We start from the raw sequence: 19,526 nt of genomic DNA on the forward strand, positions 1-19,526 counted from the left end.
TGCTATATTTCATTGTTCATTTTTGGAGGAAGAATAATGAAGAAATCTGATTGTCAAAAGCATTTAGACACGTATTTGTGCAGTCAGCTAATACACTAACTGTATTTTGCCTTCCTGTTGGATTTGCAAATCACCTCAGCTGCTGATTAGTATTTGCTTTTATGCCAAATTACTAGCCCTTCCCCAAGACATGTCTAAACTCAGAAGTGTAAAGTTATTTAGAGCAGAGAAGATTGTGGAAAGGTCAAACTTCATAGGAAACAGGACTCTTCCCCCTGCCCCCGCCCTTGGCCCTTTCTTTTATTTATTTTTTATTTTTGAACTTTTCTGAGCCATCCATTCACCCATGCATCAGAAGAAGAAACATCCGCAGGGACACAAACCCGCATGACACAGACATATATCCACATTTCATGTATTTTTTGCAAAGGGGAAGTTCTGCAAACACACACAGAAAGGAACCTGAAATTCCATCACTGTTACTGGATAGTTCATCTACTACTCTTTACTTGCTTGGTTTTTGCTGGCCGCACCGTTTCCCATTTTATAAATATTATCGGATGTGATAGATCAATCCATCAATCGTATGTATTGAGCACTTTCTGTGTGCAGAGTACTCTACGAAGTGCTTGGGCGGAACAATATAATAATATAACAAGGTTGGATAGACATTTTCCCTGTCCCCAACGAGTGTATAGCCTAGAGGGAGATGTGATGTTTTGGCCTTCATAATAACCTATCTTAAACTCCAAGCCAAGGGCAATAACTTTGGATTTGTGTCCTTGAACTGCATTACTCACCCCCGAGCAGCCTTCTGCAAATGTTCCACTTTTCTTTAGTTTTGGCAAACTATTGAGAACACCATTTCCTTCTTTTCATTTTGATGTGGCCTGATTGTTCTGTGCTTACACTATGCTAGCCTTTCCCAGAATTTAGCTTGGAGTTTTATACACTGGGGATCCCCGCTGTGTTTAGGTTATAAAACTCTTTCCAAGCATGTCTCTGACAAAAACCTGTGCCCTCTGATAACATTGTCAAGTAGAATCTTTTTCTGGGTTCTCTGCAGTATTCTGTTTCAAAGATATCGATCAGTTCAGTCCTGTTTACCTTTGTCAGCGCAATTAGAAGTCATTGACCATGTTTTTCCTTTTCTGAAGGAAGTGCAGTAACCACCTACAATGTCATTCCTCTTTGCTTAGGTATCTGCCGGTCCATTGGTGTAAGTAATTTCCTTATTAATCATCTGGAGCAACTAAAGGAAGATTGTGATGTAACACCACACGTCAATCAGGTGAGAAGCTGTTCAATTCCTCTGTAAACATGTTTGGCTCTGTCTATGTGTGGCATGCTTATGTGTTATATAAGAGACCGTTTCTGGGAAGGACTATATTATTAATAGAACGTCACCATTAACAGCATTTACTGAACACCACCTGTGTGGAAAGTTGCACCAAATGAAGGCAATTGGGGGGCTTGTTTTAAACCAATTTCTTGTGTTCACTTGCCTCCATTATTTCAGGTGCCTGATCAGCGAGACAACAGGCAGATGTTTAGGGTGCAGTGAGAAGAAAGTATAGAGGTGTAGGAGGAATCAGTAGAGGTAACATTGGGTCCCAGCCCACATCTAGTATAGGTGGCAGTAATTCTTACCGTAGACGAAAACTCCAGTGCCTTGGTGGTGTGAGGCATGTCCCATCATTTCCTTCCTGGAATGGGTAAACAGGCATGGGTGAAAGTTACCTTCATGGACTTCCCCTAGAATCTCCTTCCATTCCTACTGCATGATTTGGCTTTTGACATTATTCTATTGTCAGTAATAATTATGAATCGTGATTGTGGTATTCAAGTGCTTACTATGTACCAGATACTGTTCTAAGGCCTGCAGGAGATACAAGATAATCAGGTCAGACACAGTCCATGTCCCACATAGGACTCACAGTCCACGTTGGAAGGAGAACGCTTTAAGCCGTTAATATTCACCCTACTCTCAGACCCACAGCACTTATGCACTTATCTGTAATTCATTTTAATGCTTGTCTCCCCCTCTAGACTGTATGCTCCTTGTGGGCAAGGAACGTGTCTACCAATTCTGGCATATCGTACTCTCCCAAGCACTTAGTAATAATAATCATAATCATGGCATTTATTAAGCACTTACTATGTGCAAAGCACTGTTCTAAGTACGGGGGAGGTTACAAGGTAATCAGGTTGCCCCACGGGGGGCTCACAGTCTTAATCCCCATTTTACAGATGAGGTAACTGAGGGCTAGAGAAGTTAAGTTACTTGCCCAAAATCACACAGCTGATAATTGGCGGTGCTGGGATTTGAACCCATGACCTCTGACTCCCAAGCCTGTGCTCTTTCCTCTGAGCCACGTTCAATAATATCATTGATTGATTGAGGAAATGTGATTTTAGAAGGGCTTTGAAGAAAGGAAGAGTAATGCTCTGCTGGATATGATGGGGGAGGAAGTTCCAGCAGCAAGGAGAGCATGAACAGGAGATCAATGGTGAAAGTGATGAGAACACGGGTCCCCACTGATGTCCTTTCAATTAAGGTTAATTGAGATTACATAATAATAATAATAACAATAATAACAATAGCATTTGTTAAGCACTTATTATGTGCCAAGCACTGTTGTAAGCTTAGATACAAGGGTAATCAGGTTGTCCCACATGGGACTCACAGTGTTGATCCCCATTTTACAGATGAGGTAGCTGAGTCACAGGGAAGTTAAGTGACTTGCCCAAAGTCACACAGCTGACAAATGGCAGAGTGGGGATTAGAACCCATGACCTCTGACTCCCAAGCCCATGCTCTTTCCATTGAGCCACGCAGCCCTCTAATACCATGACCATTTGTGATGATAAGTTGTGCTCTGGCCAGTAGTTCCACAGCTTTCCTGTCTAAGGCTGCCCTTCTGCATCACCTTATGCACTTGGGTTTGAACCCTTTAAGCAATCAATCAGTGGTATTTATTGAGTGTTTATTGAGTGCAGAACACTGTACTAAGTGCTCGAGCACTGCACTAAGCTGTTCATCACCCTCAGCCCCACAGCACTTATGTTCATAGCCATCTGTAATTTATTTTAATGTCTGCTTCTTCCTGTAGTCCATAAGCTCCTTATGTGCAGAGATCGTCTTCCTACTCTACTGAATTATACCCTCCCAAGCGCTTAGTACAGTGCTTTGCACCCAGTAAGCACTCAATAAGTACTACTGAGTGACTGATTGATTCCTTCAAAACACAATTTTTGCACATTGGCCATTCTCAATGAATACTAATGATGATGATGGTGATAATTATGATAATTTTTAATATCATTCAGCCTGGATGATTTATTTCAGTCAGTGTGTTTATTGAGTACTTACTATATGCAGCTAGTTTATCAATTAGGTCATTCATTCATTCAGTCATATTTATTGAACACTACTGTGTGCAGAGCACTGTACTAAAACGCTTGGCAAGTACAAGTTGGCAACATATAGAGGTGGTTCCTACCCAACAACAGGCTCACAGTCTATCCTGTGTGGTTACCATAATTTGATCCAGTCACTCTGACCTATTTGCTGTGAAAAAGTGATTTAGATGTGGGAACTTCATATCTTGCTTGAGAAATGGGAAGCTTAATCCTTGTAGATATTTTGTTTTCTTCAATAAGTGCACATTTTGTGCACCGTGGTCATCCATTCGCTCCCACGGCTTCAACTATCATCTCTACACTGATGGCACCCAAATCTACATCTCTGCCCCTGCTCTCTCTCTCTTTCTTCAGTCTCGGGTCTCCTCCTGCCTTCAGGACATCTCCATCTGGATGTCTGCCCGCCATCTAAAACTCAATATGTCTAAGACTGAACTCCTTATCTTCCCTCCCAAACCCTGCCCTCTCCCTGACTTTCCCATCACTGTAGACAGCACTACCATCCTTCCCGTCTCACAAGCCCGCAACCTTGGTGTCATCCTCGACTCTGTTCTCTCATTCAACTCTCACATCCAATCTGTCACCAAAACCTGCTGGTCTCACCTCTGCAACATCTCCAAGTTCCGCCCTTTCCTCTCCATCCAAACTGCTACCCTGCTGGTTCAATCTCTCATCCTATCCCAACTAGATTACTGCATCAGCCTCCTCTCTAATCTCCCATCCTCCTGTCTCTCCCCACTTCAGTCCATACTTCACGCTGCTGCCTGGATCATCTCTGTGCAGAAACGCTCTGGGCATGTTACTCCTCTCCTCAAAAATCTTCGGTGGCTACCAGTCAACCTACATATCAGGCAGAAACTCCTCACTCCCAGCTTCAAGGCTGTTCATCACCTCGCCCCCTCCTACCTCACCTCCCTTCTCTCCTTCTCCAGCCCAGCCCACACCCTCAGCTCCTCTGCCACTAACCTCCTCACTGTACCTTGTTCTCGCCTGTCCCGCCATCGACCCCCGGCCCACATCCTCCCCCTGTACTGGAATGCCCTCCCTCCACACATCCGCCAAGTTAGCTCTCTTCCTCCCTTCAAAGCCCTACTGAGAGTTCACCTCCTCCAAGAGGCCTTCCCAGACTGAGCCCCCTTTTTCCTCTCTTCCTCCCCGTCCCCCCACCCTACCTCCTTCCCCTCCCCACAGCACCTGTATATATGTTTGTACAGATTTATTACTCTATTCATTTTGCTTGTACATTTTTTACTATTCTATTTATTTTGTCAATGATGTGCATCTAGCTTTATTTCTTTTTGTTCTGATGACTTGACACCTGTCCACATGTTTTGTTTTGTTGTCTGTCTCCCCTTTCTAGACTGTGATCCCATTGTTGGGTAGGGACTGTCTCTATATGTTGCCAACTTGTACTTCCCAAGCACTTAGTACAGTGCTCTGCACACAGTAAGCGCTCAATAAATGCAGTTGAATGAATGAATGAATCCAGTGAGCCCACTGATGCCCTAGGAATCTTCCTGTTTTGATGAAGTGTAAAAAATCTTTTATTGTTCACTGTAATTACTTCTGTAACTGTGTATCTCCTCTTGCCTCCAGGACATCTTCACATGGTTGTCTCACCAGCACCTTAAACTCATTATGAGTAAAACTGGTCTTCTTGTCTTACCTCCCAAATCCTCTCCTCTATCTAACTTTCCTTAACTTTTGTTATCACAATCCTCCCTGTTGCTGAAGCCAGCAACCTTGACATTATTCTTGGCACCTTGCTATTGTCCAGCTTTTATAGTCAGTCTATCACTAAATCCTTCTGATCTTTCCTCTGCATTTTCTTGATCTTCTTTTCCATCCAAATGGCCACCACCCTGGTTCAGGCATTTGTCATATCCCAGTTTGACACCTGCATCAGACTCCTCACTGGTCTCCCTGCTCCCAGTCTCTCCCAACTTAATCCATGCCTGATGCCTGGGTCATTTTTTTTAAATAATCTTGTATATGTCTTCCCACACCTCAAAAGCCTTCGGTGGTTACTCACTCCGTGCTGCAACAAGCAGAAACACTTGACTGTTTCTTGACAGGTATACCCTCTCACATCCACTCTCTTATCCTACTACATCCCAGTTTGCACTCTTCATTCATTTCAAATCAATTTACTCACTGTGCCCTGCTATCATCTTTCCTGCTTCTGAACTCTGCCTCAGGTCTTTTGTCCTTCTTTAAACTTCCTCTTTTGCAAGTCTACTACACCACAGATTTCCCCACCTCCAAAGCTCTTCTGACATCATATTTCCTCCAGGTTTTCCCCTATTATATTTTCTTCTCCCTAGCTCATAATCCCACGACTACTACCTCAGAACTCCTGAACTGATTATGCACATATGCACTCACACCCAGCCATAGCCCTTCTTACCTACTCTGCTACATACTCTGCTGTTTGAGTACTTTTTCATCTATATAGCTGTAGCCATTTTTCCTTTCTCTTCTTCTACCTGTAAACTGTGTGTCTGCCTTCCTCACCAGACTATAAGCTCCTTTGGGGTAGGGAAGGTGTCTTGTAATTCTGTTTTGCTCTCCCAAGTATAGTGCTCTGTTCTCATTGGTACTCAGAAAATACAATGTATTGTTTGATGCATTGGCAAGACCTGCCACATCATGAAGGCCAATTTTTCATTTTGAGTGTTGGGATGAATTGGGGAAAAGGTCTTTCAGGAAGGTGGGAGATATAGATCATAGAGATGAGAGTTAGGCAGGTGATCTGATCAGGTGAGATCATCCCTTGCCCCTAGGACCAGCAATCAATCAATCAATCAATCCATGGTATTTATGGAGCACTTTGTGCAGAACACTTTAGGGAAGCACCATGGCCCAGTGGATAAAGTACAACCCTGGGAGTCAGAAGGAACTGGGTTTTAATTCCAGCTCACCACTTGTCTTCTGTCCGACCTTGGGCAAGTCACCGTTCCTCAGTTACCTCATCTGTAAAATGGGGTTAAAACTGTGAGCCCCATGTGCGACAGGGACTGTGTCCAACCTTATTAGCTTGTATCTGCCGCAGCACTTAGAACAGTGGTTGACACATAAGCGCTTAACAAATACCGTCACCATCATCATCATCACTTTACTAAGAGCCTGGGAGATTACACTACCACAGGGGTGGTAGACACATTCCCTGCCCACGAGGAGCTTACAGTCTAGAAGGGGAGACAGACATTGGGTTGGGGCGGGTGCAAGTAAAGCAGTCCTTGGAGGAAACATTGAAATCCCTGGTGCAGATCCAGTGGGAATAAGTGAAATTCTCAGCCTTTCCTTGGGCCTGACAGAGAAGGACAAGCCAGACTGTCCAGCTCAAGCCGCCAGCCTGTCACTACCCTAAACAATGAGATGAAGGTGATTTCTAGAGTCAGAGTTCCATGGGCTTGAGCTAAGGCAGACCACCATTCCCCCAGAATCCCCTTTGTAGAGCAGGACCCCTAGAGTGTAGTTGCTCCAATGGGCCCCTGCCCTTTGCTAACACTTTAATCCAGGATGTCATCTGTCCAGGAAGCTTTAGAGCAAATTCTCCCCCAAGCCTCCCAAGTACCTTTCCCTTCTCTTCCTGGTGAGTTACCATCCTGCTTGTTGGAAAACGATAGAAATCTCTCACTAATGCTATGGAGCCTAACTTTGTAACTTCCTCAATCTCATCAAATATTCCTGATCACTCTCCTGGCCCCGATCTGGCATGTATCATAGAGTTCTATTCCATTATTTTTAGTATTCTACAACAAATGGACCAACCCATCAGGGTCGCTCACAACTTTTATGTACTCAGTACTTAGCTTTCATTTAACCCTTCGATGGAACTAATAGCTGTAGAAATGATGTCCAAATAGGGACAGAGGCCTAGTCTGGGAAGCAGAGTGGCCTCGTGGAAAGAGCACAATGCCTGGGAGCCAAAGGACCTGGGCTCTAATCCCAACTTCTCCACTTGTCTGCTGTGTGTTCTTGGACAAGTCACTTAATTTATCTGTGCCTCAGTTGCCCCATCTGTAAAATGGGGATTAAGTCCTACTCCTTCCTACTCTGACTATGAGAGCCCCATGTGGAACCGGGACTGTACCCAACCTGATCATCAAGTATCTGCCCCTGTGCTTAGAATAGTGCTTGCACTCAACAAAAAAAAAAAAAAAAAGAAAAAGAAAGGTCACAAGAGGTTAGTCATTTCAGTTGTTTGCCCGTTAAAGACAGGGTTGCCACAAAATCAGGTAATTGGTACACTTTCGCGTCCATGGTACTTAGTCCCATGCATCCTTTGGTTGCTCAGGAAATATTCATTCATTCATTCAATCGTATTTATTGAGCGCTTACTCTGTGCAGAGCACTGTACTAAGTGCTTGGGAAGTACAAGTTGGCAACATCTCCTGATGATGATGATGATGATGATGATGATGATGATGATGATAATGACAGTGAGACAATTCAATCATGGAGTTTTTACATGGTTCCTCTGAAAGAAGCTCGATTTGAGATTTCCAAGGTGTGGTGAAATCCTCCACAGTTCTTGGGCCCACTCTGAAACAGCCTTCATGTGTCATCTCTGCGTTAACGGAATCCTTCATTCCCCAGATTTACATGTGAGGCGGATAGCATTACAGACTTATGCAAAACCTTTTTCGTGCCCTTTTTCTTCTTTAAAGGTGACTTTCATATTTATTTTAGTCAGTGCTAGATTTATGTTGCCCTGTTCTCTGAGTGAGTAATCTCATAACTTGTCAATGGCAAAGATGAATGAAGCTGAGTCACACAACAGTTGCCGTCAATCTCAGGGAAGTTTCACTGTTACATGGTGCTTGCTGGCACCACAAATGAAATGAATGTGAGTGTGCTTAGTGTTAGTTTATGTGCAGTACCCTTATTGTGAATCAGAAAGCCCCTCACCCTTATCCTGCACGTTATCTTTCCTAGAGCAGGATTGACTGTATGAAAGGACAATGAAAGTTGGCATGGCTATACTCGCAGTACCTTGAAGAGCAGCCTGACCCATGTCAGGAACAATCGATCCATCAGTGGTATTTATTGAGCACTTACTATGTGCAGGGCACTGTACTATGTGTTTGAGAGGGTACAATACCCATTGAATTGGTAGACATGATCCCTGCCCTCAAAGAGTGTACAAGGAGTCTTGTGGAATAGTCAGAATTTGGGATTTTTCCAGCCAGAGCCTCCAATCGAGAGCTCAAGTCTCTGTGGGGGACCCACCTGATGGCTCCATCAGCCCATCCCTTAATAATGGCATTTATTAAGCGCTTACTATGTGCAAAGCACTGTTCTAAGCGCTGGGGAGGTTACAAAGTGATAAAGTTGTCCCACAGGGGGCTCACAGTCTTAATCCCCATTTTACAGATGAGGAAACTGAGGCCCAGAGAAGTTAAGTGACTTGCCCAAAGTCACACAGCTGACAATTGGCAGAACTGGGATTCGAACCCACGACCTCTGACTCCAAAGCCCGGGCTCTTTCCACTGAGCCATGCTGCTTCTCTTCCCCAACACCCACCCCCTCCCCCATCCAACATCGCAGTAGTGCAGCCCTCAATGCCGTGTAGAGCTCTGGGAAGGCTGCGGTTGTTTGTGACCGATGACTGTTGACCTGAAGCCATGAGGAGCCTGAGTACTGCCCCATCCCAGGACCGTTTTAGTGATTAAATTTAATATTTTTAATTTGGAATGTCGAGTTTTGAATTTTCTCTTGTTAGTAATTTATTCTTATTATTCCATGTGCCTGTCCTTGACCAACTGAGACAATGAGCCCCATGAGGGAATGGTGATCTTGGGTTTACTCCAGTGCTTCATATGATGCTTGGCATATAGTAAGCACTCCATCAATGCTATTAAAATAATAGTTTTAGTACTAAGAAATGAATTTCTAGAATTGCATTCTGTTAGGACTGCATCCATTAAGAAAGAAACACTGAGTTGTGTGTCTATGTATGTATGCATGCACATATATGTGTGGTGTTCATGAGTAGGCATATGCCTGAGATAGGTTTTACATAATCTCTTTTTCTTCTCTGCTCTTTCCCCCTTTCCCCACCTCTTCCTCATTACTCCTTTTGTTCTACCCTGTGGCTGCCATTAGATTTTCATATAGGGATGCAAGGGAGTGAGAGTGACAGACGGGTTGATTCCATTTGGAGATTGATGTCTGTGCATACATGAATTAGTACTTCATAATCTCGGTAATTAAAGCTCCTCCCTTCTTGAAAGCAATAGGGATATTATTCATGCCCCTTGTGTGCGGCTTAACTGCCATTAATGCTAATGAGAGCTGGGCAACTAAAGCTTCATTCTTCAGTGGATAACATGCCGCAGCGTACATTGTCCCCCAATATAATGCCAACCCTCAATCATCTCAGGAAGCTGGACGTAAATCCACTGCTGGGCCTAAACTCCTCGTGCGGGGATTACTCTGGCAGTGCTTGGAATCTAGCCTAAAAATTGTATTTCTTTCCTTTGCTTCAGATGTATTTATCATCATCATCATCATCATCATCATCAATCGTATTTATTGAGCGCTTACTGTGTGCAGAGCACTGTACTAAGTGCTTGGGAAGTACAAATTGACAACATATAGAGACAGTCCCTACCCAACAGTGGGCTCACAGTCTAAAAGGGGGAGACAGAGAACAAAACCAAACATACTAGCAAAATAAAATAAATAGAATAGATATGTACAAGTAAAATAAATAAATAGAGTAATAAATATGTACAAACATATATACATATATACAGGTGCTGTGGGGAAGGGAAGGAGGTAAGATGGGGGGGATGGAGAGGGGGGCGAAGGGGAGAGGAAGGAAGGGGCTCAGTCTGGGAAGGCCTCCTGGAGGAGGTGAGCTCTCAGTAGGGCCTTGAAGGGAGGAAGAGAGCTAGCTTGGCGGATGGGCAGAGGGAGGGCATTCCAGGCCCGGGGGATGACGTGGGCCGGGGGTATTCCAACATTGTTAAATAAGCCAGTCATTCCTGGAGTCTATGGTAAAGGGAGACGAGACTGGAGACAAGGGAGTGGGTGCTATCCCTCAGTTTTTAGAGCCCAGTAGAGTGGCTGCTTGTGTAAACCCTTGAATTGAAGTTAATGTTGTCGTTTTTTAATCCAGGTTTGAAATATCGTAAGTGGTACATTCAGGGAGCCCTTAATTAATTGTGGCAAACTAACCCAACAAATTTGAAAACACCACTTTGTGTTTGACTGAGTAGAATTGGAAGGTATGGCCAGCTCATTATTTTTTCATTTTCCATTTCTCCTTAGCAAACATTGGAACTATTTTTCAGGTTGCTCAGATCCACTCCCGAACTATAAAGCTGTCAGTGCCAATGCAGATATTAAGCACCAGGGCCATACATGGGTCAAGAACTCTCAAAGGTCGAAGGCTTGGATGCATCTACAGCTTGAATCAGGTCCTCGGTGACTACCCTAGATGTTTCTCCAATCATCCTCTTAGAAATTGAGATCATTGCCTGTTCAGGCTGACTCAGCCCAACCTTCCAGGAGTAGAATATTTCTTTGCCTGTACTGGAACAGTGCCAACCTATTGTTTCTCACCATTGTCGTCTGAAAAGACAACATGTACTAGAAATGTGAAACAGGAAATGTTCAATTGTCCTTATTATGGTAGAAGAAATTTTCCAGTTCATGTGCTAATAGAATTATTTGAAAGAATATTTTTATTTAAATGACTTCATTAAAACAATCTCATAGACCACCAGACCTGGAGCACTCCATTGCATTATAGTTCTCAAAAAGGAGCTCTGTGACTGGATTTTTGGAGCTATGTGCTCCATGTTATTCTTTTAGTACAGAAACCCCCCACCCCTCACCTCCCCAACAGAAAATACTGATCCAGTCTTTGGAAATCATTATAATTTTTTTTGCTTAGATGCTGGACTAGGGCCAAATCAAATGTTTGGCAGAGAATAGAAAGAGCGACGTGTAGAATCTCATATCTCAGACCTGCAGGGTGTACAGAGAAAAGGCAGAAGAGCAGTTGAGAGAAAAAAAAAAAGCAGGGTTTTCCTATCCCTTCCCAAGATGCCCTGAAACAGAATGAGGCAAGACTCAGTTTTTGAGATTTTTAATGTACACTGATTGAATGTGATCCAGAAGTTCCAAAGTTCAATTCTGTTAGAGATTGGGAAGTTTCCTGTTTAATTTAGAGCTGAATATTTTGGAATTTTTTCACCCCATAATCCCCTCTAGACTGTAAGCTTGTTATGGGCAGGGAACCTGTCTGCTTATTCTGTTGTATTTGAATTATTTGAACTCTCCCGAGTACCTAGCACAGTGCTGTACACATAATAAGTGCTAAATAAATGTCACTGATTGATTGATTGATTCCTCGCAACATGAGTTCCTTATGGTTTTCATTGTTTGACTCTACTATCCTTCCATCAGTAACAAGTGAATAGGCAACAGAGTCCTGAAAGCCACAATTCTTTCTAAACAGATTTCCCATTCCAGAAGTCCATCCTTGCAGTTCAGAGGTGAAGATCCCAAATATCGTTCTTGTTAGTGCTAATTTTAACCTGGTTATTCCCCTGGCACCCAGGTCTCAAGATTCATTCTAAAATGTAACTGCAGCCTGGGAACAACTGAGGTTCAGTCAAATACACAAGAGGTACCTCAAACAAACTAGGGATTTTATTGGAAGACAAAGGAGTTTCACTTGAAAACAAAGAGCTAAAGTAAAACTGTCATTTCAAAACTAAGCAAGGTCAATGACCATCTTGTTTATAAAAGGAGGGGGGGGGAGACATTGGAATGGAAAGGAAGTTATAAGTCATAGGGCTCCTTGCACATTTTCCTGCAGTAGGGAGGTGCCACGAAAGTGGAATTCATCACTTCAGCCAGATATTGATATCCCAATAATAACATTTTTGATTTTCATCCTTTTTCACGCTTAAATCTTACAATGTTTCAATAGCAAAGATAAGTTGAGCTTCTTGTCCTTCAAAAATTGACTGTCTGTCCAGCAGGTTGAATATCATCCTTTCCAAAGACCTCAAGAGCTATTGGATTACTGTCGGAAGAGAAACATTGTTTTCGAAGGTTACTCCCCTCTGGCAAAAGGGGAGGTGCTGACTCACCCTCACATTGTCCGGCTGGCAAGGAAGTACGGCAAAACTCCTGCCCAAATCTGCATTCGCTGGAGCATCCAGGTAAGTCATTACAGTCATTCAGTGATGCTCCTGGAACAGAGGCTGGGTCGTATAAAATATAGTATTTGTGTTTCACATTCAAGCCTCTGTCCAGAAATACCATGCGTGCTGCCTCATTTCCCACACCTCCTCTAGCTGTTTCATCTGATGGATTTGCTTTTTGAGAGTATTTACTGCCTGCCTTCGGAGGCAGTATCAGGAGTTCCAAGTGGAAGAATACTTTTTAAAAACCTAAATGAATGAATCATTTTTAATGAGCACTTACTGTGTGTACAGCACTTTACTAAGTGCTTGGAAAAGTGCAATATAATGGAATTGGTAGGCATGTTCCCTTCCCAAAACAACCTTACGGTCTAGAGGGGTAGAAAGACATTAATATAAATAAGTAAATTACAATATGTACATAAGTCCTGTGTGGTTGAGGGAGGGGCAAAATGCCATAGTGATTTCATTTTGGCAGGCCTTTTCAAGAGATAATATTCAGGTAATTTTTTTTTTAAGTGGGCATGATCAAGTTCTACTCTTCCTCTTCCCTCCTGTTCTATCACCCTAGAATACATGAAGAACTGGGACTACATTAAGGATAAAGCAATTTTATTGAGGATGTTAAATCCTGAAATCCTGATCTTTGGGGGTAGTAGTGATGTTAATTGGGCAAATTCAAGCATTTAGTTCAATGTTCTGCACACAGTAAGCACTAAATAGATAACATTTTTTGATAACTTCAAATTGTTGAGTGCAAGAAAAGAAGGGTTTTAGTTTAAAGATGAAATTCTTTCCCATTTTAAAAAGCATTCCTGCTTCTCTTTCTGGAAATGTTTTCAAGGAGAAAATTATTTGTTCTTTTTTTCAGAATGGGGTTGTCACTATTCCAAAATCTACCAAGCCCAAAAGATTAAAAGAAAACTGTGAGGTAAGAGCCAGTTGTCCTTCTACAGAACTATTTTGTGTAGAAAATGGAATTTCAGTAAAATGAAAGAACATAGTTAATAGGCCCTGGAACTTGCATATTTTTAGATTAGAAATTTAAAAACGAGGTAAGAGAATCCCTTGGCCGCCATAGAGGAGTCCTTGGAATGCTGTTGATCTATTATCAAATAAAGGTAATAAAATAAAATATATTAGGGAAGGAATTTCAAAGTAACTCAAGATGCATGTAGGTCTTACCCCCTCCCCAACTGGTTCTATCTTCCAAATTTTATAGAACTTTTCTCTTAGATAACTGTGTAGCCCTTTTATCAGAATCATTAATGAACTGAAATAAATGTAGGGGGTTGCTTTTTTATTTTTAAAAGATTATCATATAAATCCATAGCTTTCAGCCCTGAAAGATGAGGGAAAGCTATAAGAAGTTTAAAATATGTGAGAGGCTATAGGGCATTTGTAAATAGCCTGTGCTTCGTATGTTTGATAGGTAAGACATATTTAAAAGGTTGCAACAGTTTTAATTAATAATTCAAGATTGTATTCAAAACTGGTGATTTCATATATTTCACAGTAGGCTTCCAGTTCTCTGTTGCTAGTTAAACAATGGTTTTAATTGGAAAGAGGGGATAACTTAGTCCCCTGAATGCTGGGTTTCGATGGTACGTGGAGCTCTCCTAGTTCCATGTGGCTCAGTGGAAAGAGCTTGGGCTTGGGAGTCAGAGGTCATGGGTTCAAATCCCACTCTGCCAATTGTCAGCTGTGTGACTTTGGACAAGTCACTTAACTTCTCTGTGCCTCAGTTCCCTCACCTGTAAAATGAGGATTAAAACTGTGAGCCCCCCGTGGGACAACCCGATCACCTTGTAACCACCCCAGCGCTTAGAACAGTGCTTTGCACATAGTAAGTGCTTAATAAATGCCATTATTATTATTCCATGCATCCCCAGAGCACCTCCTAGCATGGCTAGGGCAACCATCAGGGCAGAGGGAAGGAAGAAAGCATAAGTGCCACCTCTCACAGTGCTTGTCCCATTCCTGGGGCTCCTCAAACAGCTAGAAGCAGTATGGCCTATTGGATAGATCATAAGCCTGGGAGCCAGAAGGACCTCAGTTCTAATACCAGCTCCTCCACTTGTCTGCTTTGTGACCTTGGGCAAGTCACTTAACTTCTCTCTGCATGTTACCTCATCTGTAAAATGGGGGTTAAGACAGTGAGGGACCGTGTCCAACCTGATTTATCTTGTATCTACCCCGGGGCTTAGCACAGTGTCTGGCACATAGTACGTGCTTGGCAAATACCATTAAGAAAAAAAGAAGCAGCAGCACTAAGGAAGCTTGGAAATCTGTGCTACTTCTCCGATTACCCTTGGTGAGTTCCTGCTGTCCAGATTGACGGCGCAGAATGCTGGAGAGTGTCTAGGGCAGGAATGCCCATCCCTGAGGTACCGTCAGCACCCTGAAAAATGGCAGGTAGGCCCTGGAGACTCCCAAGAGTGACTGATACCACCCTCCTAGGCAAACTCAATACTCTCTTCATCACTTCTTTAGATGGCCTTGATAGATGGCACAGATAAGAGACAGAACTGGTGATGGGGAAGAGTCTCTCCCTCTTTCCTCCCCTTCCTTCGCCCTCCCCTGTTCTCCCAATAGATTGTAATCACCTTGAGGGCAAGGATCATGTCTGTGAATTTTATTGGACTCTCCCGAGTGCTTAGTACAGTGCTGTGCACACAGTCAAGCAGCTCAGTAAAAACTACTGACTGATGGTCTAGTTATAGGGTGGAGAGAGGAGGTTCCAGTTCAGCACCCTAAGTACCCCACCCCTAGTGCCCACAGAAGGGCTAGAATGGACTGTAGTTGTTGGTTTCTGTAAAATGCTCACTGGAAAGGTAAGGCCAGAAATGGTTCTAGGTTTCATGTTTATCTTTTCATGTCAACTGACATAAATTCAGATCTATCGCAATCAATCAGTGGTATTTATTGAGCACTTACTTTTTGCAGAGTATTGGTCTAAGCTTAAGAGGGTGCAATACAACAGAGTTAGGAGGCATGCTCCTTGCCTGCAGTGAACATTTATTTAATCATAGCGTGACTCAGTGGAAAGAGCCCAGGCTTGGGAGTTGGAGGTCGTGGGCTCTAATCCCGGCTCCACCACTTGTCAGCTGTGTGACTTTGGGCAAGTCACTTAACTTCTCTGGGCCTCTGTTTCCTCATCTGTAAAATGGGGATTAACACTGTGAGTCCCACATGGGACAACCTGATCACCTTGTATCCACCCCAGTGCTTAGAACAGTGTTCGGCACTTAGTAAGAGCTTAACAAATACCACCCTTATTATAACAGTGCTTAGAATAGTGCTTTGCACATAGTAAGTGCTTAATAAATGCCATTATTATTATTATTATTGCATGTACATAAGTGCTATGGAATTGAGGGTGGGTGAATATGAAATGCCCAAAGCTTACAGATCCAAGTGCACAGATAATACAGTAGGGAAAGGGTGTTGGGGAAATGAGGGCTTAATTTGGGAAGGCTATAACAACAGAGCTATAACAACAGCATCTAGGCAAAATCTGTAACAGTGAAGAATTAGTTGGTTTGATAAAACCATCCCCATTTTCTGTGGGTGGGAGGATCTAAGAAATAAAAAATGTGAATTTCAGGGGTCTATATTCTTAAAAGGTTAAGGATAGTAAATGTGCTATTTGTTAAGATTTACTATGTGCTAAGCACTGTACTAAGTGTTGAGGTAGATAAACAGTAATCAGGTTGGATACAAACTCTGTCTCACAGTCCAAGTAGGGAGGAGAGATTGAATCCCAATTTTACCAATGAGAAAACTAAGATATAAAAAGTTAAGTGACTTACCCAAAGTCACACAGAAGGCAAGTGGCCAACCTGGGATTAGAACCTAGGTCATCTCCTTCCCAGGCTTCTACTCTTTCCATGAGGCTATGATGCTTGGAATAAACTCACCCTAAAGACTTTTCAATATCATTCGGTGGATCAAAGTGACGCTCAAACACTCTTGATTATTATTCCATTCTTACAGTCTATTATCACATTTGGCCTGCCATTGTCTCTGTCTTTCTCATTCGGTTAGGGAGGATGTGAAGATACCCAAACCCTATTTTTTTCTCCAATAGAGTGATATAAAATAACAAGAAAATGCAGTGATGCTTGGTACAGGATTTTCTGATTGTTAGAGTTCAACTGTGTACAGTACTCTCCTTCCCCAGGAATAAGAGCAGAATGTCCAAGTTCCTGGGCTCAGGCTTTGAGGATGTATGGTAATTATGTTATTCATGTGTTTACCCTGATAGCCATATGGAGCTTTGATACATCCCTTTGATGGTACCTTTGTCTCCCCGCCTGGCCTCTAGCCAGGGTGCCAAGGAATTCTGTGACTGAGTCTGAAGTGTAAATGAAAATACTAGTCAGATCCCTTCCCCTTTATCCCTTTACAAGGAGAGGGAAGGGGAAATGATGAGACTTGTCAGACCCAAATTAACATACACCTATGTCTGCTGAGTGAAAGTAAAACTGTTTTTTAAACAGAAAGAACAGAAGGCCTGTCAAGCATGCCCTCATCCTCTATTAAGGTAATTTTTATATTAGCATTTGGACCTTGACTAAAATCAAGTTCTTATCAATATACAATATTTAGAAGGTTCTTTGTTAACCTGCATCTGCTTCAGCACTTAAACCAGTGCTTGACACATAGTGAACACTTAACAAATACTGTTATTATTAGGATAATTAGTCTTTGGAAAAGAAACCTGATTATTACAGGAAACTAATTGTTAAGTGCTTTATCAACCAACTATGATGGTGGTTGGTAATTAACAGTTCTAGTCTATGAACCCATTGTTGGGTAGGGACCATCTCTATATGTTGCCTATTTGTACTTCCCAAGTGCTTAGTACAGTGTTTTGCACACAGTAAGCGCTCAATAAATATGATTGAATGAATGAATGAATTTCTAATAAGCCCTAGCCCAACACTGGAAAGTAGATAAAAGAAAAAGCCTGAATACAGTTACATTTCTTGTGTTATTTTTAAGCATCTTGTAGAGTTAAAAAAAGAATTCATTATAGCTTTTTGGATATTCAACTAAGGAAGAAAGCACAGTGAAATGTTTTCCAAAATAAAGCTTGAATGCTTTTAGAATTGAATTTCTTGTGTTATTTCTGAGCATCTCATAGAGTTTAAAAAACCCTTTCATTATAGCCATTTGAATATTCAACTAAGGAAGAAGACACAGTGAAATATTTCCCAAAATAATGTTTTTAAAATGCTTTTAGAAGAAAAAGGTAAATATGTGTAACTCTAAGATACTCAAGTGCTTAGTACAGAGTTTTACACAAAGTGCTCAATAAATATGATTGAATACATGAATGAAAGTCTCTGTTTTCTACAGAAGAGGCTCTAGTATTACCTAACTGTACATATTAATCCCAAACACTTAGTACAGTGCTTTGCACATAGGAAGCGCCCAAATACCATTGATGATGATGATGATGACGAGTAATGAAATTACATATGCATTTCTGTAGGTGTTTGATTTGTCTCTAGCAGAAGATGATGTTTCAGTTTTGAACAGTATGCATGATGGACGGCACGTTTCCTGGGATCCAAGTTTTATTTTGTAGATTGCAAGTATTAAATTTTTCCCTGTGCCAATATGAACTCTGCAGCAATGCACCTTATTTTTCACAATCTAAAAATCACTATTTGAAATGTGGTAGGTTTATTCATAAAATATAATATCCCAAACTAAAATTTCTTAAGGATGTTCTTATGAAAAAATCTGAAATGTCAATAAAATCTCATTTCCTGTTGGTTGAATGACTTGTGACTCCTTTGCTAAGAACGTGCGCCATTTGCAAGGGAAAATTTCTGGAAGAAATTGATATTAATCAAAACAGACTGTATGTCTGAATGATAAGATTCCAACTAACATCAATCCAAGCTGATTACATCATAGGCCATATCAACACAGCTGAAATGAAGTGGAGGCTTATATAAGAATCTACTCCATATCAGGCTGATAGGACAACTAGTTTGTATCACTCAGCTCAGGGGGCTAAACCGAGTTCAAGGAGAGATTCCCAGATTGGATAGCAATTCTGGAACTCCAGGGACAAATTACTTGGGCCCACTGTGACTTCTGCAACAGGAGCACAACTGATATTTGATAGGCCCTAGTACAGTTTGTTCCTAAAGTGCATTTTCTATTTTGAATGTGACTTAAAGCAAATTTCTTCACATACCACTCAATCGTATTTATTGAGCGCTTACTGTGTGCAGAGCACTGTACTAAGCACTTGGGAATTACAAGTTGGCAACATATAGAGACAGTCCCCTCCCACCTTGCACTCTTCACTCCCTATTGTGGGTGGCTACGAGGCTTGGTTCTCGGTCCCTTTCTCTTCTCCACGTAGAGGTGGAAGGAAGTTATGCATGAAGATTAGCTCCCCAAGGAAGTGATTGTAAAGTAAGGCCTCCTAAGATGTACCTCACTAGCCCCAATCTCCTTCTGCTGCAGTCTCACATTTCCTTCTGTCTCCCGGGTGTCTCTTCTCCCAGACGCCTAGTACAGTGCTCTGTACGTTCATTCATTCAGTCAATCATATTTATTAAGCCCTTACTGTGTGCAGAGCACTGTACTAAGTGCTTGGGAAAATACAACAATAAACAGTAAGCGCTAAAGAAATGCCATTGATTAATTGACCGCTTTATGTTCTGCTGGCCCCCGAAGCTCAATATGAACTCGTTATCCCTCCCAAATCATCTCCCATCTAACATTCTCATCACAGTTGACACCACCATCAAATGCTTTGTCTCTGAAAACTGAAGTCTAGACATTTTCAATAACTTCGTGTCTTTCAAGCCCCATATTTAGTCTGTTGCTAAATTCTGTCATCTTTTCTTTCCCAACAATTCCAGGATCCATCCCTTCCTCTCCATCCTACCAGACAACACCCA

At 42.1% G+C, this 19,526-nt stretch overlaps 1 protein-coding gene across 3 annotated transcripts in view; it reads left to right on the forward strand.

Annotated features, from left to right (window-relative positions):
* The window catches only part of LOC119926793 (uncharacterized oxidoreductase ZK1290.5-like), a 252,733-nt gene that overhangs the window by 207,768 nt on the left and 25,439 nt on the right, over positions 1 to 19,526 (forward strand). The window contains exons 4-7 of one of the 3 annotated variants that reach the window (XM_038745181.1): positions 1,200 to 1,291; positions 12,427 to 12,612; positions 13,466 to 13,525; positions 18,095 to 18,305. In XM_038745181.1, the coding sequence (XP_038601109.1) occupies positions 1,200 to 1,291; positions 12,427 to 12,612; positions 13,466 to 13,525; positions 18,095 to 18,190 (434 nt within the window). In that variant the 3' untranslated portion in view covers positions 18,191 to 18,305. Of the gene's footprint in view, positions 1 to 1,199; positions 1,292 to 12,426; positions 12,613 to 13,465; positions 13,526 to 18,094; positions 18,306 to 19,526 lie in introns of those variants that run through there. The other 2 variants (XM_038745182.1, XM_038745180.1) reach the window with 2 other exon arrangements.

This window comes from Tachyglossus aculeatus, chromosome 4, assembly GCF_015852505.1.
Source record: "Tachyglossus aculeatus isolate mTacAcu1 chromosome 4, mTacAcu1.pri, whole genome shotgun sequence".
NCBI classification, from domain to species: domain Eukaryota; kingdom Metazoa; phylum Chordata; class Mammalia; order Monotremata; family Tachyglossidae; genus Tachyglossus; species Tachyglossus aculeatus.